The sequence below is a fragment of the Polypterus senegalus genome, chromosome 10 (genome assembly GCF_016835505.1).
Source record: "Polypterus senegalus isolate Bchr_013 chromosome 10, ASM1683550v1, whole genome shotgun sequence".
In the NCBI taxonomy this organism is placed as follows: Eukaryota; Metazoa; Chordata; class Cladistia; order Polypteriformes; family Polypteridae; genus Polypterus; species Polypterus senegalus.
Window position 1 is genome coordinate 141,684,663 of NC_053163.1, and position 27,874 is coordinate 141,712,536.

The 27,874-nt window shown below is 44.0% G+C and overlaps 1 protein-coding gene and 1 long non-coding RNA gene across 2 annotated transcripts in view; one reads left to right on the top strand and one right to left on the bottom strand.

Annotated features, from left to right (window-relative positions):
- Nucleotides 1-26,553, top strand: LOC120537744. The gene is made up of 3 exons (XR_005635383.1): nt 1-309; nt 24,508-24,634; nt 26,178-26,553. It is a non-coding gene; the product is annotated as an uncharacterized LOC120537744 (long non-coding RNA).
- The window catches only part of LOC120537741 (leucine-rich repeat and immunoglobulin-like domain-containing nogo receptor-interacting protein 3), a 64,110-nt gene continuing 51,450 nt past the window's right edge, over nt 15,215-27,874 (bottom strand). Inside the window, exon 2 of the mRNA XM_039766906.1 lies at nt 15,215-17,951. Within this exon, the coding sequence (XP_039622840.1) occupies nt 16,098-17,936 (1,839 nt within the window). The 5' untranslated portion in view covers nt 17,937-17,951 and the 3' untranslated portion in view covers nt 15,215-16,097. The remainder of the gene's footprint in view (nt 17,952-27,874) is intronic.

Consider the following 27,874-nt stretch of genomic DNA (forward strand, 5'->3'; position numbering starts at 1 on the left):
TCCAATTGATTCAATTATGACTAATTCCTGGCTCTGTGTAACCCCCCCCGCCCCCTAAATCACATGGCCTGTCAAAGCTCATGCTGTGGAAATGATGCTGCATTCACATTCTACGGGAATTTTCCAAGTGAGCATTTGTGACATCACAGCTTCCCACCTCGTTCTGTTCATGTGAATTTCCAACAAGAGTTTAAGGAGAAGCACAAGGTGGATCTGGACAAGAAACGAGTGAAGAGGAGAGGAGAGGAAAGGCGTTAAGCAGGGATTGCAGTGCTCTGGGTTCAGCACAACTGGCAAACTCCATTTCTTGTAGGTCTGATGATTATTGTTATACTTTATAAAAGAAAATTTGGGGAGACATCGTGTTAGAGTACAGCTGGATGAATTCTGGTAAGACAAGTCACCTCACAGTTGTCTCGCTGGGTGCTAATGCTTGGAGGGGCCATCTTGTGAATGTTTTCTGGGGGTAGCTTGTGAGCAGGAGAATGGCACACGGTGACGTGTCGTTTATTTGGCATGTGATGTAAATATAGAGTGGGGGGGACTGCTGATGAGCCCCCTTTCTAAGTTGTGAGCCGTCCCAAAAGTTAAGTTTCTCTGATATCTGAATGGAAGTTTGATTTTCTTTTCTCTGTTGTCAGTTTGCTTGAAGGTAAAATAATGAATCTATCTATCTATCTATCTATCTATCTATCTATCTATCTATCTATCTATCTATCTATCTATCTATCTATCTATCTATCATATAGTGCCTTTCATATCTATCTATCTATCTATCTATCTATCTATCTATCTATCTATCTATCTATCTATCTATCTATCTATCTATCTATCTATCTATCTATCTATCTATCTATCTATCTATCTATCTATCTATCTATCTATCTATCTATCTATCATATAGTGCCTTTCTATCTATCTATCTATCTATCTATCTATCTATCTATCTATCTATCTATCTATCTATCTATCTATCTATCTATCTATCTATCTATCATATAGTGCCTTTCTTTCTATCTATCTATCTATCTATCTATCTATCTATCTATCTATCTATCTGTTATATAGTGTTTTGCGTATGTATCTGTCTTTCTTAAATATAATACCTCTCATATGTATTTTTATTTGAATATTTCTGTTCACATAACACTTGGTACTTTTATATTTTACTAAAAGATGTTTTGTGTTTTACTCTAAGTTTATTTCTGAATGTTCGCAATGCACTGAGATATTTTGAAGAAAACACAGTGTGACAACATAAGAAATATTTGTTAACACACTCAAGGTGGAGTGCCCAGTGACAATTAACGATACATTTTGGCTGACCTACTGTCAGGGCCGCCTTAACGCAGTTGCCCTGGGGGTCCCATGCTGATCTGTGTATGTCATGACTTGCTGAGCGGTTGTGTAGGTAGATGGGGGTCCCAGTGCGCTGCTTTTCCTGGGGGCCTATAATGCTGTTAAGATGGCCCTGCCTTTATACCCGGACACGTTCAACTGGCCATCTTAGTCAATCAGCTGAGGAGACTGCGGTGAGAGTGAACTTCACTCTCTTTACGACTGCAGCTCCAGGAGTGTCCGTATCGATTTGGTTTGACTCCATTTGCAGAGCCCTTGGTGGTGTTGCTCACTCTGAGTCGCTCGTACTGCATTTTGTATTAACGGTCTCTTAGTGGGCCTGCTAGTGAGAGTGTTTGGCTGTAAATCCCAATGATGTCTTTCATCAGTGACCCTGAAGGACTCCTTGGATACTCTGCCAGTGATCCATTAATAGGGAGATGGAAACAATTGTAACTCAGCTGAAAAAAATAATATGGGACAAAGCTGTTAGAAATGAGCCAGCCAAACGGTTGGCATAATCAGGAATGACTCAGATTGGATTCTCCATCAAGTCTTTAGTGTGAATATATAACTGAAGTTCCTATGGCATTAGTATAGGTTTAATCTATAAAAGGAAAAAACACTGGGTGTATATAACAGCAAAAAAAAGTACTGTAATTCGTTATGGATACTAATTAAATAGTAATTATGCCGGCAGGTACGTATGACATTTACTTAACTTATATAGCATGTTTTTGTTCACTTATTGCGATGTTAGTATCAGGTAAATGTCATTTATACCCGCAGGTCAGGGAGGCAAGTAGTCATAATGAACCATCGTTTGACAAAATATTTTTTTTCAAACTGTTGTAGTTGTAATGAACAACAGAAAGTGCGTAAAGCGTCCACGAGGGGGAGCCCGCGCACCGCGTCACTTGACAGCTGTTGAAGTCCGTGCGCGATTCAGTGAGCGGACAGACCCGCGCGATCACACACTGTCAGCTGAGGCCTCGTGTAAGGCACAAAGGGACAAACTACTGAGAATCTGCGCTCATCTTGAAACTTTTATTCTTGATTCGTGTTTACTCTCCCATCCCACTCCGGAGCCTGTATTGATGACACAACAGCCGTAACAGGTGTCACATGCTTTTTATATAAATCAAATTAAACAAAATGCACAGCTCGTGTTTCTTTTTTTTTGTGCAAGACAAAGTATAAAACGAACAAACAGTCAAAAAGAACAAATCAGAAATAAAAAAGGCAGTTTTCTAGGACTAGTCGTTTCCCAAAACGCGGTTCTTCTAGCTGGTGGCCCGACGCGGGTGGCGGACCTTCGCATCGTTTAATTCGGCAGTTTGGATTTGTCTAGCAGTCATTATAGAATTCGATTTATTTATTAAACTAGATGCACCTAAAAATGCACAGGGTAGCGCAAGGACACCGAACAATATGGTGACTTTCCACCCCAATCGTCGAGTTGGCATCACGTCTCTGGCACAGGACGTTACTGCTCATGACTTGAATGGGAGATCAAGAAAAATGTCTCGTATCCAAATTATTCCTGTTAATGTGATGACCGCAGCCCTCGGGTCAATGCTGGACAGGTGAGTGGTCTCATGCACTCTTAAAAATAAAGTGGTCCTTCAGAGCAATGCCTTAGGGTCGTTCAGGGCGACGGATAACTCGGCGACATCCTTTACCAGTTAGGTAATAGTTAGGTTCAAAGAGATTTTTTTTTATGATATTTAAATAACAACGTAGGACGCCCCCTATCCACAGAATCACCTGCATTATGAGAGTCCCAATACGTTGAGAGTAAAGATATTCCTTAAGCTGTACTCCCAGGTCGCCTTTTGTATTCTAAATAATGTTATCATACGATTACAATCAATACAATTTATATAAAGGATTAGAAATTTTGGTTGCAGAAGATAATGCAAGATAGAGTTTGTTCCATTTGCAGAATAAAGTTCATTCGTCAATTATATAAATTTATTTTCAACATTTTAAGTCACGTTGTCATTTAAATATAATTGAAAAATCTCTTTGAACCTATCACCTAACTGGTCAAGGATGTCGCCGAGTTGTATTTCACTGAGTTTTTTTTTGCCAAGTTTACTGTCGCCCAGTTGCCACCGACCCCCTTAGGGTGGAGCCATTTTTGGTCCGCAGAAGAACCATCCACATCAAGGTTCCAGGAAGAACTTTACTCATTTAGACCCTTAACAGGCTCCGTAGATAGTCATGAATAGATGATAACAGATCTGTGAGATACCAATAGGTTCATGATTTTCAAGGAGTCTTTATCGAACTGTTATTAGTAGCCTACCTAAGAACCAATGTTATATGCAAAGAACCCTTCAAAGAATGAAACGGTTCTTTGTGAAGCAATGAGATTATGAGGAATCGCACAGCTCAGTAAAGTGCCATTTTAGAAGTCGGGTTTCTAAGAGTGCAGGATCTGTCCAGGTGCTGCGTCCTGATCGAGTCCAGTTGAGACGGTCTGTGATGAACCCACCCTTGCATCATCAAGGAGTTGACCAACCTCTCAGAATGGACAACAGTGCCAAGGGGGAAAAAAAAAGTGAAGCAACCCCTATGATGAACATCATGTGGACGGGAGACTGAGACGGCCTTACGTTTAGGGGTTAAATCACTTTAGGGCAGATGATAGCAGAATGCCGAGCAGAATGAGATAGAAGACTACAACAACAACAGTTATCCAGCTTCAGCTTGTCCTCTTTTTACTTTGGTTCTACTCTGCAGGGTTCCCAATTCACATCAGTCAAAAATAACAATTCACCACATTATCATTTGTGTATGACAACCACCAGAGAAATGAGTGCAGAGTCCTCTGTGGGAAGAAGATGAATTGATGTAACCATCTCCAAGCTGAATGAGTAACCTTACTGGTAGGTGGTGGTCAAGGTAGGGGTGGTGGTGGGTCCACAGGAGACACATTTCAGGTTGGGCCTTGAAGTTCATTTCCATAAGAATAAGACTCTTGGGACTCCACTTTTTAAGCTTATGGTTCCAAGGTGGCATAGGGGATCTGTTTTGGGTTCCATCCACATGAAGGTTTTCCAGGGAGAACCCGTTATTTACTTCCGAAAATAGCCTTGAACAGAAGGTACCACCGTTGGGAAGTAACATTGGGCTTCTGCTGCATACAACAACACAGGGTAAGTTCGACGTTTTGTGATCTGTTAGTATCCTTCAAGTAGATAATTAGACATAAAATATTCCTGCCATGTCCACATATTCTTTTTTCTTCCAGAACAAATTGGTTCTTTGTTATGCAAAAGGTCAACAGAAAACCACACAAGTGCCATTAAAGAACCCATATTTTTAAGAAGGTAGATATGAGACATGCAGACTGTTAAGTTGTTAATGGTGGTAGGCTAACGTTGATCAGAGGTGAAAGATCTGCGCCCAAAAGCAAGGCGGTGGCCACCCGTCTGTCACCAGCTAGAAAACAACGCAACCTAACAGACAGAGACTGACAAGTAAAGAGCCGCATAGAAAAGCATGCATAGATACGGAGCATCTTCAGGGACAGCAGATGTCTTACGGTGGTCCTTTGCTGTTAGGACGCAGGTGTCCATTCATGTCCCCATCTCTCTACAGAGACCCCCTTGTGTGACGCTGCTCAGAAGTGGCTGCTGTTATTTATTTATTTTTTTCCTGTTGTACCCCAGGGGGCTTAACCCCTAAACGGCTGTCTGAGGCACTGTGCCCACCACGTCTGGTTGTGAAGGTTGCTTCTTGTGCTTGGGAAGATGTCCTTCAAAACCAGATTTTTTTTTTAAAACCATTGCTTATGTTTATTGCATAAATAACAAAATATAATTGCAAAACAAGACCCAAAGTGAATGTTTTTAAAAAGCCCCAAATAAGCTTTTAGAGTTTGTCAACCTAAGAGAGCTTTGCACAGTTAGCCAGGAGGACAGCTGCCTATGCCGATTCCTTGTCTTTCCGACACCGTTACTGTTTATTTGGATTCCAATGGGATTTTCACTTTTTTTTGTTTACCCTTGTGGCTCAAAAAAACCCTGGGGGTAACCCAGCAAGAATTCATACATCATTTCAAGCAGGAGACGCCAATCTCTCTCTAAAGGGAAAGTCCTTCCGGCTTTTGACAAGGAATGGCTGCAGGCAGCGTCTCGGGCTCTTTGTCACAGTTATCAGCTCCGCAAAGATTCACACATATAGATTTACATTTTTTTTTTTTGCTTACTTGCCTCTGTCTTTCTCCTTCCTTTTTCCAACAGTCTGGCATTTGAAGAATTTATTCAAAACAGTCCTGCTGCGTATGCCGTACCCCACGAGACACACCGGCCTTGCTTGTTAGCTTCTACCACAGGGGTGTCCTGGAGGGCCGCAGTGGGTGCAGATTTTCATTCTAACCATCTTCTTCATTAGTGAGCTGTTTTTGCTGCTAATTAACGTCTTTTGCTTTAGTTTTAATTGACGTGACTCAGACCCCTTAAGTTGTTTCATTTTCCTTAATTAGCAGCCAAACAATAAAGAGACACAAAATGAGCCGCCACATGACCGGCTAACCTGTGCTCATCACACAATATGTGAAAATAAAGAAAGATGAAAGTGTCAGTAAAGTTGATCTCTCAGGTCACCTAAACATTTTGACATTGGTGTTCTTAAAAAAAACAGAAAATCAACAGTTTTGGAAATGTCTGCTGTGGCAGAATGAGAGAAGCAACAAGCCATGGAATTAAATAACGGGTTTAATTAACAGCAAGTTTCTGCTTTTAATTAAGAAACTGGTTGGAGTGAAATTGGCTGGAGTTTGAAACTCCAATTTAGCTGATCGTCTGCTTGTTTTACTTGTTTGGCTGCCATTTAATGAAGAAAATAATCAATTCAGAGGACCGAATTCTTAAAAACAGGGCTATTAAAATGAAGGGGAAAAAAGTTAATTAGCATTAAAAACGGGTTACTAATTAAGAAAAGGGTGAGAATGAAAACCTGCAGCCACTGCGGCCCTCCAGGGACCGGTGTTGGACACCCCTGTTCTCCCAGGATGAAGCTAGTCAGACATAACGAGTAACAGAATACCACCAGAGGGGTCAAGGACCACGTGTGAGGACGACATCCGGCTTTGGAAGGCGGCTGGGGAATGGGAGGGATCAGGAGCCGAACACAAAGATGTCACAAGAGGGTCAAGAGATGGTAGGGAAATAAAAATGTCCAACTTATTGAACAGAATAGGGAATATGGATGTAAATGTAAGCGAGCGGCCAACAAATGTCAAAAATATCGGTTAACAAATGATCCCATGGAAGCAGAAGCTTGTATGAATGGTGTAAAGTTTACATTTGCAGAGTGGAAGTACCAATGCGTGACTGTAAAGTTTCAGCGGCAGAGAGAAGTATGCATCTTGTAGATGGTGGCCACCTTCAGTCTAACGGTGGACCTTAGCTGTTGTGACGTTGGCCTGGAGATTCAACCACACATTCAAGTCTCCTGTCCCTGCTTCTCTCCTAGAGGCCGTTGTGTGACCCCATTCAGAAGTGCGAGAATATCCTTGAAAATAAAAATGTTAAGTGTACGGCAGATGGTATTTGTGGACTGTATGTACCATAGAAACGACTCTATAGACCAGACAAACTTAACAGCATCATCTACTACGTATATTGAGTTGAACAGACGATAATGGACATTTTAAGTGTACGGAAAATGTTAATATGGGACTGTAAAGTAACAAATGCTTCTGCCAAACAGATACATTTCAGAACATTGTAGGGTTTTAATTAGCAGGAGAGAAATGGGCCAAAGTTTCACTGATCTGAAGAGAATATAAACGAAATGGCACAATGTACTTGAACGGCAAATGGTAATACGGGACTGCAAAATATCAAACAAAAGATCTGTAAATGAGAAGAACGGGGACATTTTGTAAAGTGTGAATTATCAGATGGGCAGATAAGCCGTAAAATTTCAGTGAGCTGAACTAAATAAAGTGGAAAACGTAACATTAAAGTGTATGGCAAATGTTAATAGGGGACTGTAAAGTAACAAGCGAATGATTCTTTTAAAAATATTCAAGAACATGGTGTTAACAAAGTGTTACTTAGCAGCAGGAAGTGATCTGAAGAAAACATAACATTTAAATGAACAGCAAATGGCAACACAGGACTGTAAAGTAACAAATGAAAAATCACGTTGCGCAGAAAAAGCAAGAAAATTACAAAGTTTAATTTAGCAGAAGTAAAATGGACTGTAAAGTTTAAGTGGGTTGAAGTGAATATAAACGAAAGTGTAACATTTAACTGAGCAGCAAATGGAAATGTGGGACTGTAAAATGACAAACAGTGACCCCCCATTGGCAGAAAGTTGTAAGAGTATTGAAAGAAGCAACAAGAGTACAAACACACAAATGTAAAGTTTAAAAGAAAACGTAATAGAATTTATAAGAAAGAGTGAAAAATGTAAACAGGTGATGCGACAGACGATCCTGAATGCCAGACACTTGTAAGACTGCTACGTGATTTAAATGTGTGGTCGGGAAATAACAGTAGGCTGAAAAAATACACAAATGTTCATTTAAAAAAAAAAAAAAAATAAAAGAACTGGTATTAAGAGTTTGTATGACTGCATGGAATTAAACGTAAACTTGTAAAGTGTGTGAACAGAAGTCCCAGGGTATTAAAACAGAGGAAGACAAATCCTCAGTTGACGTAGAAAATGCAGTCGTGGATGTTGTCACATTTACATTAGCAGAAGGAAAATGAATGTAAAAGATTAAAAAGCATTTAACTTTATAAAGTTTCCATTACCAAAAGATACCAGGTGTTCAGAAAGTTGTAAATTAAACATTTAAGGAGCAAAAGAAATGGAAATAATTGTAAGCTAAATGTAAAAGGCCAGAAACTATAAATAGAAGAAGGTAGAAATGAAATAGCAGATATCAGAACGTGAGAAAAAAATGGCCAACTGTAAGAAAACGACTCAAGGTACGAGTGAAATGGGGGGCCAAATTCAACATAAAGTGGGGTCACCAACTCTCATTTAATAAAACATAACTGCAAAAAAGAAAGCGGGAAAAATACTGCAAAGTAACCCTAATCCTAACCCTAACCCTAATTTTAAGGTAGAAAATCACACACAGGAAGAGCTTCGACAAGCAGAAGAGGATAAAAATAACACAATAGTTTAAATGATGAGGTGGGAAATATAAATAGAGGAAAGTAAAGGATTAGTTAAAAGAAAATGTAAATGAGAATGTTGTAGAATTTCATCAAGAAACAGGAAAAGTATAAATGAATAACTGGCGTGTATCAATGGGCAATGCAGAATGTCATAGAAAATACTCAGTGACTGAGGGTGATGTGCCTAAATGAAGAAAGCTGTAAGATGTTTGGATGTTTGTTCATTCGTTTGTCTGCCAATCACACAAATAAATGTTGAACCAATTTTCCTGAATGTTTGCATGTGCATTGTCGTTGGTCCAATTTAAAATATTACCTATATGTCATATCGGGAAAAGGGGTAATAATGTGAGGGGTGAAACCCAAAAACCAGCACTGATGTCGGGACTACAATTCCCAGCATTCATCACGAGTGTGCTGGGGCTGATGGGAGGACATCTTCAGGACCGGAAAAGCTTTGTACTGCCAAAGTGCAGTCTTATCAAAGGCCACAGGTGCATACAGAGTTTTGGTCTCAGCTAATCTGGCTAAGAATTTCATGGTCTCGATTGATTACAGCTTTTGTCCATCAGTACGTATTTCTGTTTCATCGTAAGCTTTGTTTTGCTATGCTGAACTTCCAGATGGCAGTTTTTCCTTGTTTATTTATACTTGGGCAGCACCAGGTACTTCTACTTCATCTTTACATATAATACACTACCATGGCTGTTTGTTTGTCTGTCCAGGATTTTAAATCATCTGTAGCTCGCAAACTGTTTGAACTACTGACCTGAAATTTGGTACACATACACTACGTGACCTCTACTGTCTGCTGTCGGGGTGATGATTGACCTCCAAGATTATTCCTCTTTTTATGTTATTTCATTGTAGAATCAACCATTGGCAGCGACCAGCAGGGAGGCCATTGCCTACGGGCGCCGTTCTCATCCCTACCTCCTTCGCCGTCACTTCCCCTACCTCTTCATATCTTAAATCATTCTTGAGGCAGATTGACTTAAATGCCAACTTAAGTGAAAAATTAAGGAAAACATCTTAAGTAATTGCAACACAAACACAGACTTAATCAGTTTTAACGAGAAAAGATGCCGACGATAGAAGAGAAGAAGCAGACCGCTAGGGTGGAGAAAAGAAGAGCTGCTCCGGAAGCAGCAAGCGCATCAACATCTAAGCAAACGAATGCTAAACGTACAGAGAAAGAGGATGAAAACTAGGAATGATCAAGTCAAGTGTATCGTTATCATGCAGTGCGCCGTTATTGGTAAATTATAAATTAACAAGAGTCCCAGCAACCCTGAACAGGCCTGAGAAGGGGATGATGCTATGTGTTACTTTAAAAGACAAAATGGTCCTGCAGTCTGGAAAACTGTAAAGTTATGTTTACAAAAAAAAACATATGAACGAGAGGGATGAACTTTTAAGAGTCTTTAAAATGAGCTTTTAGAAAATGAATGTTTAGAATGCAAAAATACAAAAAGGGTGCATTCCAGCATAAATTACACAGAAAGTAGCGGAGAGCGTCAACAAGGTGGACGTGAAGTTTCAGTTAAACGTAAAGCAGTTGAAATGAGGCGGTGATAAAGGCTCTGTTACTCCAAAGACTTTAGTCATTTATGTTGAAAATAACTGAACATAAAACACTTGGATGGAATTATTTTAATTACCTGAAAGGAATTAAGCTAAAAAGCTCTGAACTTTCTGTTCCGTTTAGGTGACATTAATATGAAAAGTGTAAAGTAATGTAAGCCACGTCTTGACCCTTAGGTGATGGAGCTTCATTGCTGACGTGCAGACTGAATTTCTTGAGTAAAATGATGCGATCAAAGCCGAATTCAGCAAACAGAACTTGGTCGTTCCTCCACATGTGTTTGTATAAGTGGCATGAATACGCCGTATATGTTAATATCTCACTTTGTTAGTTGGTGTTGATCGTTGTATTTTAAAGTACAAAAGTGCAAAGTGCTGCATGTGCGTCAGTTCAAATACGAGATGGGAGACGCAGTCCTACAGGAAGTAACCTCTGAAAAGGGACTGAGGGATTTATGTTGACACAACATCCTCGCGTCTAAGCAGTGCACAGATGATACTAAAAAGGCACAAAAGTGTTAGGTTATATCAGAAAAGCATTGAATATAAACCGAGAAATGCAATACTCAGACTACATAATGCAATGAGGGAGACGACATCTGGAGTGTTGTGTGCAGGTCTGATCACCACAGCACGAGAAAGACAAAGCAGCACATGAAGCTGTGCAGAGGAGTGCAGACAAGTGCGCCTCAGGACTTGAGGACACGTCCAACGGTGACATTAAACCTGTATTGTGTCAAGAAGAGGAGACCGTGTGAGGACCTAATCAGGTCTTCAATGGCGTTCTTAAGGGTGAATCAAATACTCGAGGACATCAGTGGAAGCTAACCCTTAAACTGCCGCATATTTGGGAGGTTAATGCATCCCTGGATGCCAAATACTTTTTTTGCTGCATCTTTTAAGGAAACATCTTTTATTGGCTAACTAAAAAGACTACAATATGCAAGCTTTCGAGGCAACTCAGACCCCTTCTTCAGGCAAGATGTAATTGATTATTGATTAAGATGATTACATCTTGCCTGAAGAAGGGGCCTGAGTTGCCTCGAAAGCTTGCATATTGTAATCTTTTTAGTTAGCCAATAAAAGGTGTCATTTTGCTTGGCTTTTCTCTACATTCATAATGGCTAACACGGTACAATAACCTAGTACTTAAGGAAACATCGCAATTCACCAAGAAAAGTGACATTTTAATGGAACACACATATTTTTTCATATAAAGAGCATCACAATTACTGCAACACTGATCATTTTACACACTGCCAATGAAGTGTAAAAACTATTAAAAAAAAAAACTACTGCAACACTCTATTATTATATGTACAAGGTGCAACTGTCGCCATTGATGAAATTCAGTAAATCACCGAGCCAACTGCACTTGAACTGGCTGCACGCAAGCACACAGAGGCCAACGCTGATGCTGGCAGGCCATTCATTCTAGTGCAGCGGCTGAATCCCAGGGAGAGTGCTGCCGATTCACTAGGGGGCGCCAGTGCTTATGAGCTGGCAGCTCAACAAATGAACGGCATGAACTGATCAGCTCCGGCGTGCTGGCAAATTGCACTGAGAAGCGACTATAGCCAGTTCAGGCGGTTTAAGGGTTAACAGGAAGCACTTCTTAACAGTTGTGGAACTCGGGTACAAACTACAGAGATGTGGAGCTGAAATAGAAACCTTGACAAGCTTTAAGAAGAATCAGGATGAGATATCGGGACATCTTAGCTAAACAAGTGGGCTTGATGGACTGAATGGTCTCCTCTCGTTTGTCAAATTTATGTTCTTCTTTTCATTTCTTTCTATTTATATTTGTTTATATGATTGAATCAACATGTATGTAATATTCATGTTTGTGGCCGACTTGTCTTCCTGTACACATACGTTTATTCTCTTTATGTTTTGTCCTGGTGTTTCTTTTATTTTGGGGCGATTATCATCTGAATTGTTATTAAAATTTAAGTTTATAATTTTTTTTGCACCCAGCATTTGTGTGTTTTGACAATTGGATCTTTTATATTTTTATTACTAGATATGTCCTTTTACCTTATAACAGCCATCCATCCATTCTCCAACCCGCTATATCCTAACTACAGGGTCACGGGGGTCTGCTGGAGCACACAGGGTGCAAGGCAGGAAACAAACCCTGGGCAGGGCGCACACATACCCCCACAATTTAGGATCGCCAATGCACCTGCATGTCCTTGGACCGTGGGAGGAAACCGGAGCACCAGGAGGAAACCCATGCAGGGAGTCGAACCTGGGTCTCCTAACTGCGAGGCAGCAGCGCTACCCACTGCGCCACCGTGCCGCCCTACCTTATAACAGATCATTTTTATTATTGTAAAGGTTTTGTTCTTATTCCAGAGTCATTTTAAAGATTCCACAAATACCGTGATAAAGAACGCAGAAGTTTCAAGTTTGATAGTCATACCAATGGCAGTGGAGAGCGGTGACATCTTGCATGTCGATTAGCAAACACAAGTAAGAATTTCACTGTACAGTACTCTCCACGCATGGCAAACAGGACCCTACAATATGGGATTATAAACTCATAGCAAGCCTTATTGACGCAAATGAGCATTTTACGACAAGTGCCTTTTTAAATGTTAAAGCATATTAAAAAATTCCAAAGCAAATCGGAGTCCTCTTTCTGGGATCATTCTGTGACAGACAACATGGACTCTTTGCAGTGACAACAGCGAGCACACTTAGTGGCCAAGGCTGGTAGGGTTCTGGGAAGTGAAGTGTGCAGAAAACTCCGAGACTTTCCCTTAAAGAGAATTTGCACTCCAGTGCAAAAATAACCTGGCGATTAGCTGAATAATCCACACCAAAAAATCCCATTAGAATCATCAGGAAACAGTAACTTTCACCCGGTGACAGGCGGAGGTCAGAGTTTCTGCACACTTCACGTGTAAAAGTTACAGAAGCAGAAGACGTCCAACTCACGTTAGCTTTATGTGATGTCACTAATGACAAAAGGTACAAACCCCAATCAGACGTACGTATTTGTCAGTGTTTATGCCACGCTTTAACCCTGTTGTACTGAAGGTTGAAGAAAGACAGAGGCTAATGTTACATGGACCGTGTTCACTTTCACACAGACAAGTAATGAATCCTTAGAAGATATTTTTGGACTGAATGAAAATCCCGTACCAAACCCCGGACAGAGCCAGTGTCACGTGCAGCCTTATGCGTGTGTGATTTGAAGTGATGGCCATCATTTTGGTTGTCTGTACAGGCCATTCTGGTCATAGGTCCTCCTTCCACTTAAACTTCAGATTCAGAAAGTCTTGTAGCCAAATTAGGTGCAGTCATATCATCACTTGAAAGACCAGCGTGAGGGATCTGGCATGGCTGTCAACACCCACCATGTGATACACTGTGTAAAGCCCTGGCTGATCAACACTGGGACCCATTACAAGTCGACCAAGAAATTTGACCAAAATTCATTAGGAACCAGACTGTGCGATTTGGACGCTAACTTATCGTCATTTTCACAAAAACACCTACTGTATGGGATAGTCTTGTGAAAATGCTGTTCAAAGAATGTGCTCAGTCTTACCAGCCATTAATCTCTAGGATATGAGGGGTGTAACTTATACTGCTATTGTTGTATCCAGAAATGAATTTCTGCGTTTGATCCCCTGTCAGTATTTTAAATACGAAGACAATTCATCTGGTAACAACAATGTAGGTCTGCCCTGATGCTTTCTGGGACCAGCCAACTATTGGACGGAGCATGCTGTGAATGTGAGTCTGGCACTGTGAGAGACCATTTACACGTAAAACGGGTTCATCAAAAGTGAGGTGCAATGTAAGGACCACCGAGGGTGTGGACATTTTTACTGCCGACTGTTATTAGGCTGAAGTAGAACCGTGGCCATTCCAGGATAGTAAAGAGTGATGTGATTTTAGGACTGGGGTAACAATATCACGTGGTAGGATTAATTAAAAAAAACAAAAAATGAACGTTTGTTGAAGACTGTGGCAGATTAATCTGATGCCAACTTTAAGAGGTTAGAAGTACAGGTAACAGTCTAACAATGTCAATTTGAGGAGTCTCCTTCAAGCCGGTCTGACCAGTTGTTAGTAGTTTATGGCAATTCAGTTTATGGTCCTTCACCCTGCCTATGTAGACAAAATGTAGACAATTAAAGGGGCAGCAAACTGAACCACATTTTGTTCTGAGTTATCGTCATTAAAACAGAATTATCCCATTTTTGGGTCACAGAGGGGCCAGAACCCCTCAGCAGCATCAAGTGAGGTGGTGGCACACCAGACCAATTTCCGAGTTGCCAATCAAATTAACCTGCAAGTCTTTAGGAGGTGGAAGCAACCTTGAAAACCAACATGGCAACATAAGACTCCACAGACAGACGGGCCTTGTCCGAGATTTAAATCCAGGAATCTGGAATTTAGAGGAAGCAGCGCTAACTTATGCTTAAGAATGGAGTATGTGTAGCAGATTTCGGTTTCTCAGAGGACCAGCTTTCCCTTGAGATATTCACACAGATGCTCGTCTACCTTCTTGTTCTTCTTCTTCTCCAAAGCACCAGGCAGAGACTTTAGCTGTTGCGCTCTTCGTTTTTGTGAATTTTCGTCTTCACTTCGGGTGATTCGTTCCAAGGCTTCAAAGTTCTAATCCAAGTGGCAGCAGTGAGTCGATCACAAAGGCCAAGTTCCCGGATCATCAGCTCTTTGGGGTGAAGCAGAAAGTCAAAAAAAAAAAAGAAAAACATTTCGTGCAGTGGGGCAGAAAGCCCAGAAGTCAAGGGGTAAAACTGTCACAGTGAGAATGACAATTGTCTGTGTTTTGTGGATGACAGATGACTTGAGGATCACAGATTTTATTTTTAAACAGTACCTGTACCGAAAGAAAAAACTTTATTGCTCTGTACTCTATTGTGAGTGACCGTGGAGATGCAGAGTTGCACATCATCAATAACAGATGCTGTCCCACAAGAGGTCATCTGACACAGAAGTTCCTCAGTGTGACGTCCCCATGGGATGCCAATTTGCTCAATCACAAGCAGCATCTTAGTCGGCTCACAGAGTTAACTACACCTAAAGCTGCCCAACATCCAGACCCCCCCCACCTCCCGTTACATGAAAAAAAAACAACAAAACCTATCTAAGTGGTCTACCTAGGATGGGTTATTGCAGAGATTTTTGGAATGTCAGGGGGTTGTTCTTCTAGGGTGGCAAGTACCCTCTCCAGTCCTGGGTTAACCACCTAAGACACACCATTTTTGCCTAAACTGGTGCCAGGAAATCTCCAGAGTACTAGTAGAGTTTTCTTAAGTATTGTCACCCAGGCCGATCCGCCTACTGCCCACCCCTAACCGCCGACTGGAGAGGTGAAATGCCAGTGTTCAAAAAGGAAAGCCTGGGTATTCTATGGGTAATGAGAAATGCTCATTCCCAGCCAGAGGCTCTGAAAGACAGGCCCAGTTAACTATGGCGGTGGAAGACTGGGGCTTGGGGGTGAGGGGCAGTTGCTACCACACTAGCTGGCAGTTGGACGCAACCCGTGTGCCCACTTCCTGCACCGAACCCCACTGTGGCTCTGCAGTCTGGGCCTCTTTCCCTGTCCCCGAAAGAAGCACGGCAGGACGGGCTGTGTTACTGGGAAGGACGACCAGTTTCTGCTCCCGCCCAGTCAAAAACTGTAGCCAGTGCGGTAACCCTATGTTGCATCGTGACCAGCAGGGAGTCAAATCTGCTTCACTGTTTGTTAATTTATTCCCATAAATGTGTAGCAATTTTGTACACCATTTGGGATTGCAGATTGCTTACAGATTATTATTATTTTTTCCTTACCCAGGGAATGTGACCAAATAGCATTCGCATTATCCAAGAGTGAAATCCTAATTGTGTGATCTCCTTAAAAGGAGACCCCTTAAATCTCCAGGGGACCACCCTGCTACCAATTTAGTTTGGCCTCTCCTTGCTGGTTCTATAGCACGCTCAAAGTGCGCAACATAGACCCTCTCACTCCTCCATGGCAGAGCTCCTGGCTGCGTAATTTCAGATCATCTTCATATTAAATTTTCTGGTCCCTCCCTGGCTCCCGCTAGTGGTCGGCCCATCCACCTTTCGGAAGGAATACTCAACAGAGAAATTGTTCTTGTGCTGCCCGCGGCCCCGACTCCACACAAACAACAGGAGGAAGCAAAAGAGTACCACCCCCAGGAAGGTGATGCAGCCCATGGCTGTGGAGACCAAAATGGTTTTGAGGTCAAGGGTGAACTTGAGGAAGACTCTGGTGTCGTTCAGGCTGGACTCATTGTAGTCTGCCAGGTAGAAGGTACGGTTTGCGTATAGAACTGAATCCATAGGCTGACTCTTTACTGTCAGTGTAGCAAAGTAGGTGTCGTTGCCTCCAGCATTGCTGGCGATACAAATGTAGGTGCCGCTGTCATGCACTTGGGCAAAGCGGATCTCTAAGGTTCCTCCTGGCAGGACTGTTATGCGGCCGGCACTCTTGGTGGTGATTTTCCTTCTCTGGGGTGACACCCAGATAATTGCCGGCTGGGGTTCCCCATCGGCACGACACAAGAAGGACACCGGTTGGCCCTCATTCACCGTGAGGTGCTGTAGCTTCCGGTCCTTGATTTTGGGTTTCTGGCAGGTGAAGTAGTCAAAGAGCACTGCATCCGAGAAAGTACTGAGAGCATTGCCTTGGACTTCCACAGGCCCTGCGCATATGGGCTGCCTGCCGTCGAAATTGAGGGTCTTGCGTCTTTGCAGGATCCACAACAGACGACAGTCACAGGACAAGGGATTGTTGTCTATGCGCAGGGTCTCCAGACTGTTGACTGAATGGAAAGAACTCTCCTCCAGAGTAATCAGGAAGTTGTTGGACACATTGAGGACACGTATCTGCCGGAGGCCCCCAAAGGCCAGTGGTTCCACCGACACCAACATGGTGCTGACCAGATGGAGCTCTTTGAGGCGGACCAGATCACGGAATGCCCATGATTCCAGCACGCTGATGGGGTTGTAGGAGAGGTTGAGACAGGACAGATAAGCCAAGCTGCGAAATGCCACTGAGGGTACAGATGTGATATTAGTGTTGGTGATGGAAAGCCAGGAGAGATTGAGACCCTGGAAGCTGCTGGGCGAGATGTACTCCAGTTGGGGCCAGTTATCAATCTCCAGTTCACGGAGGCCAGACAGTCTCCTAAAATTCTGATCTTCTAGGGAAGCAATATTGAGGTGGCATAGCCTAAGGGTGACTAAGCCTCTCAGGTAGGACAACGACTGTCCTGAGATGGCAGTCAAGTTGCATCTCTCAATCGTCAGCTCTTCCAAGCCAACTAGCCCGCTGAAGGCTTTGTGAGAGATGTAGACCAAGTCGTTGTCTCCCACCTCCAGGCTTCGTAGGTTCTTCAGGTCCTGAAAGGTAAAGTCCAGGAGTATAACAATCTTGTTTTCACTGAGGTCCAGCTGAGTGAGGTTGGACAGCCTTGCAAAAGCCCCCATTGGGACGAGTTTCAGCTGGTTGCCTCTGAGCTTCAGGATGCGCAGATTAAAGAGGTTGGCAAAAGCCCCTGGTTCGAGGATGGAGATGATGTTCTCACTGAAGTCAACCTCTTCAAGCAGAGGGTAGGGGGAAAGATCTCCAGACCCGACACAGCGCAGTCGGTTGCGACTCAGGTCTAAGACCCTGGTCTCTGTTGGGATGCCCTCAGGGATGGAATTGAGGCGTTTACGATGACATACAACAGACTTCACCTGTGGGGCACAGTCACACCGTGCTGGGCATCCTTGGCAGGATGTAGTAGCCATCATGCATACCAGGCCTATGATGAATATCCACGGGCACAGTGATGGGGGCGCCATGTTCCGCTGTGGGGGTTGCATTATTCCGCCATGCACCTACCAAAGGAAAAGTACAGAAGTCAGTGGATATGCATTGACACAACATGGGTCACTTCTGCTTGGGCACACATTTTAGTATGTGAGGATCAGCCATCATGGCAGTGCCCACCCAGCATGAACCAAAAAGCAAACCTTCCTATATGTGCTGAGAGGGACTCGACTCTGAGATAAGGGGGTGCAACTTGGCTATAAAGTGACAAGTAGGAGCACACAGTGGCACGTCAGATCTCTTACTGTGCAAACCTTTGGAGGGAAATCACACTCTCAATCACCACTCACGATGCCTGTCACCTCACTCCAGGTTCTCCAGACCTCTACTTGTGTCCTTGTCCTGCTGCCAACACCACTGCTTGCCTCTGTCACAGCCTTCCAGAAATGTAATCACTTGTGACACCCGACTGGTGCGCTCTGCTCGTTCGTTCCTTTCCTACAAATTCTACTTACCTTTCTCCTGTGGCACAATAGTTGTTGTCCTCCTTTGGTCTGGCCCAACCAGTCTCTCTCAGTTCTTGCCTTCTATCCCACTATGTAACGGTTGACACATATTAGATTTGTTTTGTCTTTCTGACGCCTTGTTCCCTGTGAAATATATGTCTTAGGAATTAAGTATTGGTAGGTAGGTCATTTTAAGGGAAGAAGGTGGTCAAGCCATGCCTGTGGGTCCTTGAATAAACACGCAGTTGTGTGAAGTAAGGGGACTGACCGTATTCAGAAAAGTAAAAGAGGAAAGAAGGACCTGGGAGAGTGAGAACTAAATGGGGTGATCTGAGAAGTACAAAAACTCAGATGTGTGGGGATTGGTTTGGACGCAGCGAATACAAGTGCTGGCCAGCCAGGGGAGGACGTCTGTGTGTACGGTGCTGCCTTTTGTTTTCCTATTGAAGCCTGTGTCTTCTGCCCGCGGGACGCGTTAAGGCCATGACACCCATCTGAGGTAGACATCAGCTTCTAAGACAGGATATATCCCCGAACCGGTGAGAATGGTCCGTTATGTCTTAGAGGGGAAGTGCACCAATTGCTGCATTTTACCAGTAATCTGGAGTCAACTGTGGAATACCCAGTCGGTGTGGATCGTGAGGAACATTGGATAAGGAGTCAGGTCAAAAGAGGACTGGGGAATGTGCATGGTATGTATGTTTAACTAATATATGTATTGTGGCAGACCGCTGGGGGGCACCCCAACCATGGAAGGACTGGGGGAGAGTGTTTTCTCAAGACTGCTTTTTCCCCGGACTGACAGAAAGCAGTCCCCTTGGCTCCTAGTAGGGTCTCTGGTTATGAGCATGGAAGCTCAACCCTGCTGGGACCCGTGGCCACCGGACATTAACAGGGTCCTACTTGACAGCACCTGGGAGGAAGAGGACAAACCCTGAGGAGGAGTGGAGGCGGATGGACTGGCGGCAAAGAAGGGACTGTGCTGAGCTCAGTGAGCCTTTCTGTCTTAGTGATTTGGGCACTGAGCTGTAAATAAACCGTGTGTTGTGTGTGATAAAACGCATGTCCTGCCAGTCTGTGGTGGAGTTGACTTTACAGTATATACACTGCTCAAAAAATGAAAGGAACGCTTTTTAATCCGAGTATAACATCAAGTCAATGAACCTTCTGGGCTATTGATCTGGTCAGTTAAGTAGCAGAGGGGCAACAATGAGATGACCCCCAAAACAGGAATGGTTTACCAGGTGGTGGCCACTGACATTTTCCCTCCTTATCTGTTTTTTCATTAGTTTTGCATTTGGCTACGGTCAGGGTCACTACTGGTAGCATGAGGCGATACCTGGACCCTACAGAGTTTGGTTGCATAGGTAGTCCAACATCTCTAGGATGGCACATCAATATGTGTCTTTCCCAGAAGGTTTGCTGTGTCTCCCAGCACAGTCTCAAGGCCATGGAGGAGATTCCAGGTGACAGGCAGTTACTCTAGGAGAGCTGGAGAGGGCCATAGAAGGTCCATAACCCATCAGCAGGACCAGTATCTGCTCCTTTGTGCAAAGGAGGAACAGGATGAGCACTGCCAGAGCCCTACAAAATGACCTCCAGCAGGCCACTGGTGTGAATGTCTCTGACCAAACAACCAGAAAGACTTCATGAGGGTGACCCAAGGGCCCCATGTCCTCTAATGGGCCCTGAGCTCACTGCCCAGCAGCATGCAGCTCGATTGGCATTCGCCATAGAATACCAGAATTGGCAGATGCACCACTGGTGCCCTGTGCTTTTTACAGATGAGAGCAGGTTCACCCTGAGCACGTGACAGAAGTGAAAGGGTCTGGAGAAGCCATGGAGAACATTATGCTGCCTGTAACATCATTCAGCATGAGCAGTTTGGTGGTGGGTTAATGATTGTCTGGGGAGGCATATCCATGGAGGGTCACACAGACCACTACAGGCTTAACAAAGCCACCTTGGCTGCCATTAGGTATCAGGATGAAATCCTTGGACCCATTGTCAGACCCTATGCTGGTACAGTGGCTCCTGGTGCACGACAATTCCTGGCCTCATGTGGTGAGAGTATGCAGGCAGTTCCTGGAGGATGAAGGAATTGATACCATTGACTGGCCACCACACTTTCCTGACCTAAATCCAATAGAACACCTCTGGGACATTATGTTTTGGTCCATCCAATGCCACCAGGTTGCACCTCAGACTGTCCAGGAGCTCAGTGATGCCCTGGTCCAGATCTGAGAGGAGATCCCCCACAACACCATCTGTCATCTCATTAGAAGCATGCACCGATGTTGTCAGGCATGTATACAAGAACACAGGGGCCATACAAAGTGCTGCGTACAATTTTGAGTTGCTGCAATTAAATTTTGGCAAAATGGACTAGCCTGCCACATCATTTTTTCACTCTGATTTTTGGGGCGTCTTTGAATTCAGGGCTCTGTAGGTTGATCATTTTCATTTCCATCAAACGATGTGACATCCTTTCGTTCCTAACACATTACCCAGTCTATATCAGTATAGATATCCAGGAGGATTTCTTTTTCCCATTGAGATCTGATGTGTTTTCAAAGTGTTCCTTTAATTTTTTGAGCAGTTAATATATAATGTATATATATATATGTTGTCAAGCTTGAGTCACAAAGTTGCACAGGAGACTAGAAAAGGGAACAGGAATCCAAGGAATAAAATCTTCATTGCTGAACTGTCAGGTACAAACACAAGGCCTTATCCAGAAGGGGTTTGCCAACAGCACACAGGTTGTAGCTGTCAAAGGTGGCAGTTCAGCTCACATCTCCTGGTGAAAAGAACACAAAGTCCTCCTCATCAAGCGGGTTCAACGGCTCAGGAGGAGCGAGTGGGGCAGACACACTCTGAGGGAGAGACGACGGGGCAGAGAGCCGTTAGGTTGTTCGGGGCCCGGCCTTTTAAATTTTCTAAACCTCGTGCGTGAAGCATGTCGCGGAGTAAGCCTGCACGGGTTGGTAAGAGTGTGTTTGTTTGCCACTGAAATACTCTTTAAGAGGGAGCTTCTGAAGGGCAACTGGTTTTCTTTGCCATAGTTTTCCTGTTCAATTGGGCTAATCTGGTCTGGGTGGTTATTTTGTCTGTTTTTAAAGGACACCATCAGCAAAGAGCATCAAATTAGGACTAAGGTTCTGTCCATTTCTGAACATCTCAGAATTAAACTCTTACTGAGAGTAGGGGGTCCTTGTGTGTGTGTTGGGGTCCTCTCATTGTAACTGGAGGAACTCGCTACATCTTCACACCTTCAGACTGCATCCCTACTTGCCTTCCCTTCCCTTAGATGCCACTTCATGCCCTCTCACCGGTTTCGATTCCTTCATCCAGCTCTCACACTCTTATATATCATCTTGATGCCTTCTCACACCTCGGTATGTTTCTGCCTGAATCACCTTGCCTCTTTAGATGCCATCCATATACATTCCACCCACGTAGATGCCATTTCCATGTGCTATCTCCCCTTTAGGGGCAATCCTCATGCTCTCTTACCCATTTAGATGCTACTTCATACCTTCTCAGTCAATTGGATGCCATCCCATACCCTCCTGATGTAATCCCCATGCTTTCTTACAACTCAGAATGCCATATACCCTCACAGCTATAGATGCCATCCCAGTGTTCTCACCCATTTAGATTCCATTCTCATTTACTCTCATTAATGTATATGACACCTCCATCCCATCTTACTCATTTAGATGCCATCCCCATGCCCCCTCTCTCCTTTAGATGCCATTCCAATGTCTTCACATGCCTCAAAATATAATTGCCCATATCTGTTCACCCCTTAAGGTGCATCCTCCATGGTCTTACCCGTTTACCTGCCTTTCCCACACCCTCTCATTTTAAGCTGCCAACCCATATCCTCTCATGCATTTAAATACCTTTCTCATGCCATCTCACCCATTTAGATGCCACCATTATACCCTCTACTCAATTTAGCTGCCAACCCTTCACTTTCACCTATTTAAAAGCTGGTCATGCCATCTTACCCATTAAGTTGCCATCCCTGTGCCCTCTCACTCATTTAAATACCATTCCCATTACCTCTCACCCATTTAGGTACCATTATCATACCCTCTCACCCATTTAGCTGCCACTTCATGCCCTTACTCCTTTAAATGCCACCCCATGTCCCCTCCCTCCTTTAAAAGCCATCTTCCTCTCTTATTTCTCAGACATCCCCCCACACAGTCCCCTTCATTTTTGTTCTTTTCTCTCATGCTCTTTACATGCCAGCCTCAATCCTGCCCGGCTGCTTTGCTCACCATCTCCCCCTAGCCCACCCTTTTATCTTATTGGATTGCTCATTTTTTAGCCCACCTCTAAATGATTATCTCCCGGGGTGGGCACAACAGATAACACCAAGGCTCGTCTTTCTACAGGGTGACTACCCATATTTTGGTATCCACCTTAGAACAGAAATGCTAACTCTGCCACTCCAGGCACCCAGCAGTAACCTCCCCCCCGCCCGAAATCCCCAGACTCCCCCCGAGGCCTTGGCAGTCTGTGAGCTTAACAAGGGACATTGAAAACAAACAGAGCTTGGGGTGCTAGGATTTCAGAGACAACCGAGACGGAAACATGTGAGCCTTCATTATCCCATTAGCAGACGGCTGGGGACTTCTAATCGTCAAGTCACACCTCGAGGTGAGGCTTTAGGACGAGCAGATTAAAGGCACTGCAGCGAATCCACAGCTTCACCCGGCGCGAATAAAACCTGCAAGAAATGATGCATGCCCAAAATGTCGTCAATAATTTGACTTTAAGGAAATTCAGATGAAAGCAAAGCGAGTGCACTGCTGCATTTAAATGAGCCGGATTTATCGCAGAATAAAATGAAAAACACTTAGCAGAGCGGGTGGTGGGTTTGACCCAACATGAAAGGTGCAGGCCTGAGGGCCTCAAGGAGGTGGCCTACTAAGAGTGAAAAGCCACCATTAGGGGGCAGCACCCACACTTTAACCGAAAGGAGGGCTTGAATTGAGAGTATAGTGAGAGTTGGATCTTTCTGCCAACTGTGCCACAGGATGCTGCAGGTGACAAGTGGTCCTTGGCATGGCGGGTCAGCGGCTTAACATTTTGGTAACTAAATAATTAATTGGCTGGTTCGATCTCTGTGGGTGTGTGTGCTTGTGCAGCTGCATGTGAGGATGTGATCTATCTCAATTGCTTCATCGGTCTTCGTCGGTGTGCTATTGAAGCACTGCGCCCATGGAGGTATATAAGGGGGAGCTGGCATGAGAAAAGTGTGGGGGGCAAGAAGAAAGACAGAAGCAGAACTGTTGGAACAGTATCAGGGGGAGAAGCAGGATGAGCCAGCCAGACACATTTCCCTCTAGGATAATAAATTCTACCTAACCTAACTTTACCTAAGCTGTGACAGGCAGTGTGGTGTGTTGATGTCCCCGCAATGGAGTGAAGGATCGTCACTCTAGGGTCAGATTGTCTCCACCAATTTACTGCTGTGGAGTGGGAGCGATCGTGGTGAAGTCCTACCCCAGGGATCCGAGGTAGACTGCCAATACTGATGCTCTGTCTAAGAAAGGTCAGAGCCGACTATACTTTCTTAGAAGGTTGGCGTCCTTCAACATCTGCAATAAGATACTGCAGGTGTTCTACCAGACGGTTGTGGCGAGTGCCCTCTTCTACGCGGTGGTATGCTGGGGAGGCAGCATAAAGATGAAGGACGCCTCACGCCTGGACAAACTTGTTAGGAAGGCTGGCTCTATTGTAGGAGTAAAGTTGGACAGTTTAACATCTGTGGCAGAGCGACAGGCATTAAGCAAACTCCTGTCAGTCATGAAGAATCCACTGAACAGTGTCATCTCCAGGCAGAGGAGTAGCTTCGGTGACAGACTTTTGTCACCGTCCTGCTCCACTGACAGACTGAGGAGATCGTTCCTCCACCACACTATGCGACTCTTCAATTCCATCCGGGGGAGTAAATGCTAACATACACAAAATTATTGTCTGTTTTTACATACATTTTTATTACTCTTTAATTTAATATTGTTTTTTTGTATTAGTATCCTGCTGCTGGATTATGTGAATTTCCCTTTGGGATTAATAAAGTATCTATCTATCTATCTAGACCAGGGGTGTGAGAAGGAAGACTGGAGTGAATGGTCTGGCCGACGCCGCTCTTGGCAGCCAAGACGGGGGGTCGGGTTGGTGAGGTCCGTCGCTGCTGGAGTCTCTGCCAGTTGAAGGAGCAACAGGTGAGCTGGGGAGACGAAGAGGGAGTTGTGCTGGGCTCATCCGTTAGACCCTGAAAGACCTGACGGTTTTAATCTCATTTCATTCTGGATTTTTAATCTCACGGATGGTCACCCCTCACTATGTTTGTGCATTTTGTCCTCATCCGATGGCTCGCCCCGCAGGTATATTACCGGCAGTGGTGGGTTCAAGAGGCTCCCTGGAAGGACTCAGTAGCGTAGGGCTAAACCCACGCATCATACAGCCTTACGTATTGCATCTCACAATGACCACCCGCTCAAGACTCATTAGAAATTAACACGAACACAAAGCTGTGTGGTACCTTGCACGGCCTTCTTGAACTCTGGGGGGACTGCCAGGCCCTTACCAGATAAAACTTGCAGACCCCCAGGGACCAAGGTCAGTGAGACAGCAAGAGATGCAGACACAGAGGTGCAATTTAGCAAAAGGTGCAAATTATTGTTGCAATCAATGGCTAAAATAGTCCCAAAAACTGTGCGTAGCAAAAAGGTGAAGTCCAATAGCTTTTAAAATGTGCCAAAAATGGACAACAAATACCTTGAGCAACAAAACAAAACACAACAATTATTGTGAAAATTGCACCCATCCAATTGTTGTTCCATCCGGGTGCTTCACTCCCTACACATTTCTATTACTAACAGACTCCTGGTCCCAAGCAACCCCAGACATCCCACCCTTCGCCCAGCTTATTCTTTAATACCCCCCCATTCCCAATAGGCTTTTATAAGTTTCCTTAGCAATCAGCTGGCAAGGGACCTGGACACCCATTCCAATGTCATGCGTCTCGTGCCCCTTTACACCAGGGGGATTACCGCGTGTGCTCACCTGTCCACCAGATGGCACCAGTTCTCACTCACATACACTTCCCGACTCCTGCACTGGGCTTCCTCAACTGCAACTCCTCAGCTGACAACAAAAGCAGCAAAAAAATAAAACAAATGCAGTCTTTAAGGCTTTATTGTAATTCCCTATCTTGCTGCCTCGAAACCCACGGATGAGCGGTTGCCGATACAACGTACCCGAGAGCCCGTCGAGGAGAGACGCCAACAACGATAGACGTGTCACCCAGTGACTGCTGACATCGTTCTACACTCCTTCATGTGCACCTCAAAGGTTGCAGGTATGTGCCGTTTCTCAAAATTTAATTTATATTACCGAGGACGGAAAGGGCACAGTTAATTATACTCATCAGGGCACCTCTGGGAGGAACTATAAACTGGCCTGCAAGAAGTGGTGAAGGGCAAATATACACCTGCCTTGTTGTGAAGGGAGCTGCCCCTTGGGATTAATAAAGTATCTATCTATCTATCATATAGTGCCTTTCACATATCTATCTATCTATCATATAGTGCCTTTCACATATCTATCTATCTATCATATAGTGCCTTTCACATATCTATCTATCTATCTATCTATCTATCTATATTATATACAGTAGTTCATTTTATCTATCTATCTATCTATCTATCTATCTATCTATCTATCTATCTATCTATCTATCTATCTATCTATCTATCTTCACAGGCACTCAGCTGGAAGAAGAACAGCAGAGCTCCTTCTACTTCTTTTGAGAAAGCAGGTGAAGACTTCACTTGGATCAGACACCCTCCCCCAAGAAGGACAATCAGAAGTGTGTGGAGGTCCGGGGAGAGTTGCTGGGGTTGCCCCTTCTGGCCATGTGCCCCTCAAGAAGAAGAAGAAGAAGAAGAGCCAAAGTGGACAGGCAGGCTGACGACGAGACTTTCTTTCCCGTTTTATTAACTGAGAGCAGACTTGGCCATCTTCTTTGAGGCTGTCGTTCTTGAATGATTTTGCTTTGGGTGAATTACCAGATCAACATTTTTATTTGAAATAAGAATCCCCTCATTACAGTAACTGACAGAAAGTAAAAATAAAGACCCCCCACCCCCATGTCTAGGATTGCCAATTTTATTCTGAATCTAAAGTGTTGGCGAGCAGTGTGCCACCCAGTGGTCATAATGTGTAATGAACTCATAACGAATCTCATTTGGAGGGGCCTCAGAAATGGTAGGAGGCCAGGGGTCTCCAACTCCAGTCGTGAAGAGCTACTGTGCCTGCAAGTTTTCATTCTAACTCTTTTCTTAATTAGTGACCAGTGTTTGCTGCTAATTAACTATTTCCCTTTATTTTAATTGTCTTATCTTGAGACTCTGACCGCTGAATTGATTCTTTTTTCCTTAAATGGCCCCTAAACATAAATCTGATGTGAAGTGAGCCAACAGATGAGCAACTGAGTTGGGTCCTCAAACTCCAACCAGTTTCACTTCATTCAGTTTCTTAATTTGAAGCCCATTCTCGTTGCTAATTAATCCCGTTAATTAATCCCATGGCGCTCATTCTGCCACAGCAGACATTGTCAAAACTGTTGATTTTCTTTTTGAAGAGCGCTGGCTGTCAGTGTTTTGTGGACCTGAGCAGATCGACATTACTGAGGCCTTCACCTTTCTTAATCTTCAGTTATTGTGTGATGGACGCAGGTTGTTGTTTATGTGTTGGTTCATTTTGTGCCTTAATATTGTTTGGTTGCTAATTAAAGAAAAAAAGAAATAATTAGGACCCCAAGTTTTAAGATGTGCATCAATTAAAATGAAAGCAAAGAGTTAATTAGCAGCAGAAACTGGTCACTAATTAAGAGTTAAGAGTGAGAATGAAAACCTGCAGCCACAGTAGCTCTCCAGGACTGGAGTTGGAGACCCCTGCCTTAGGCTAAGTGGTCCAGCCCTCCATCCTGAACCAGCTCTCTGCACTCTGCAGTTCATTTATGGCGGCCACTTGAGCTCAGGTGTGTGACAAGCGGAGAGAAAGAACACATTAGGATGCAATTAGCGTCAGGCGGATGGAGCGGAAGGGTCCATTTCAATTAAAGATGACGAACGAGGAAGGTGATAACAAGCTGGCTCGCTCTCTCTGCTCCGTGCTGCCACCACGTTGATTAAAAAAAAAAAAAAGAAAAGAAAGGTCGGCACTCAGTACGGCTCGCCTTGCACGCCACCCAAACAGGGTAGCTCAATAACTGCAACCTGCTGGGCTGCTGAAACACGAGCTGCAGCACACAGATTTACACACCCGTGGACCCCCACCTCAAAGCAGCAGCTCAGTGGTTTGAATCAAACTGTCAATAAAAAACACTCCAAGCTACTATACAAGCGATGTAAGGTGGTCTTTAAACCAGAAGGCCACAGACTCAACTCTCCGCAGGC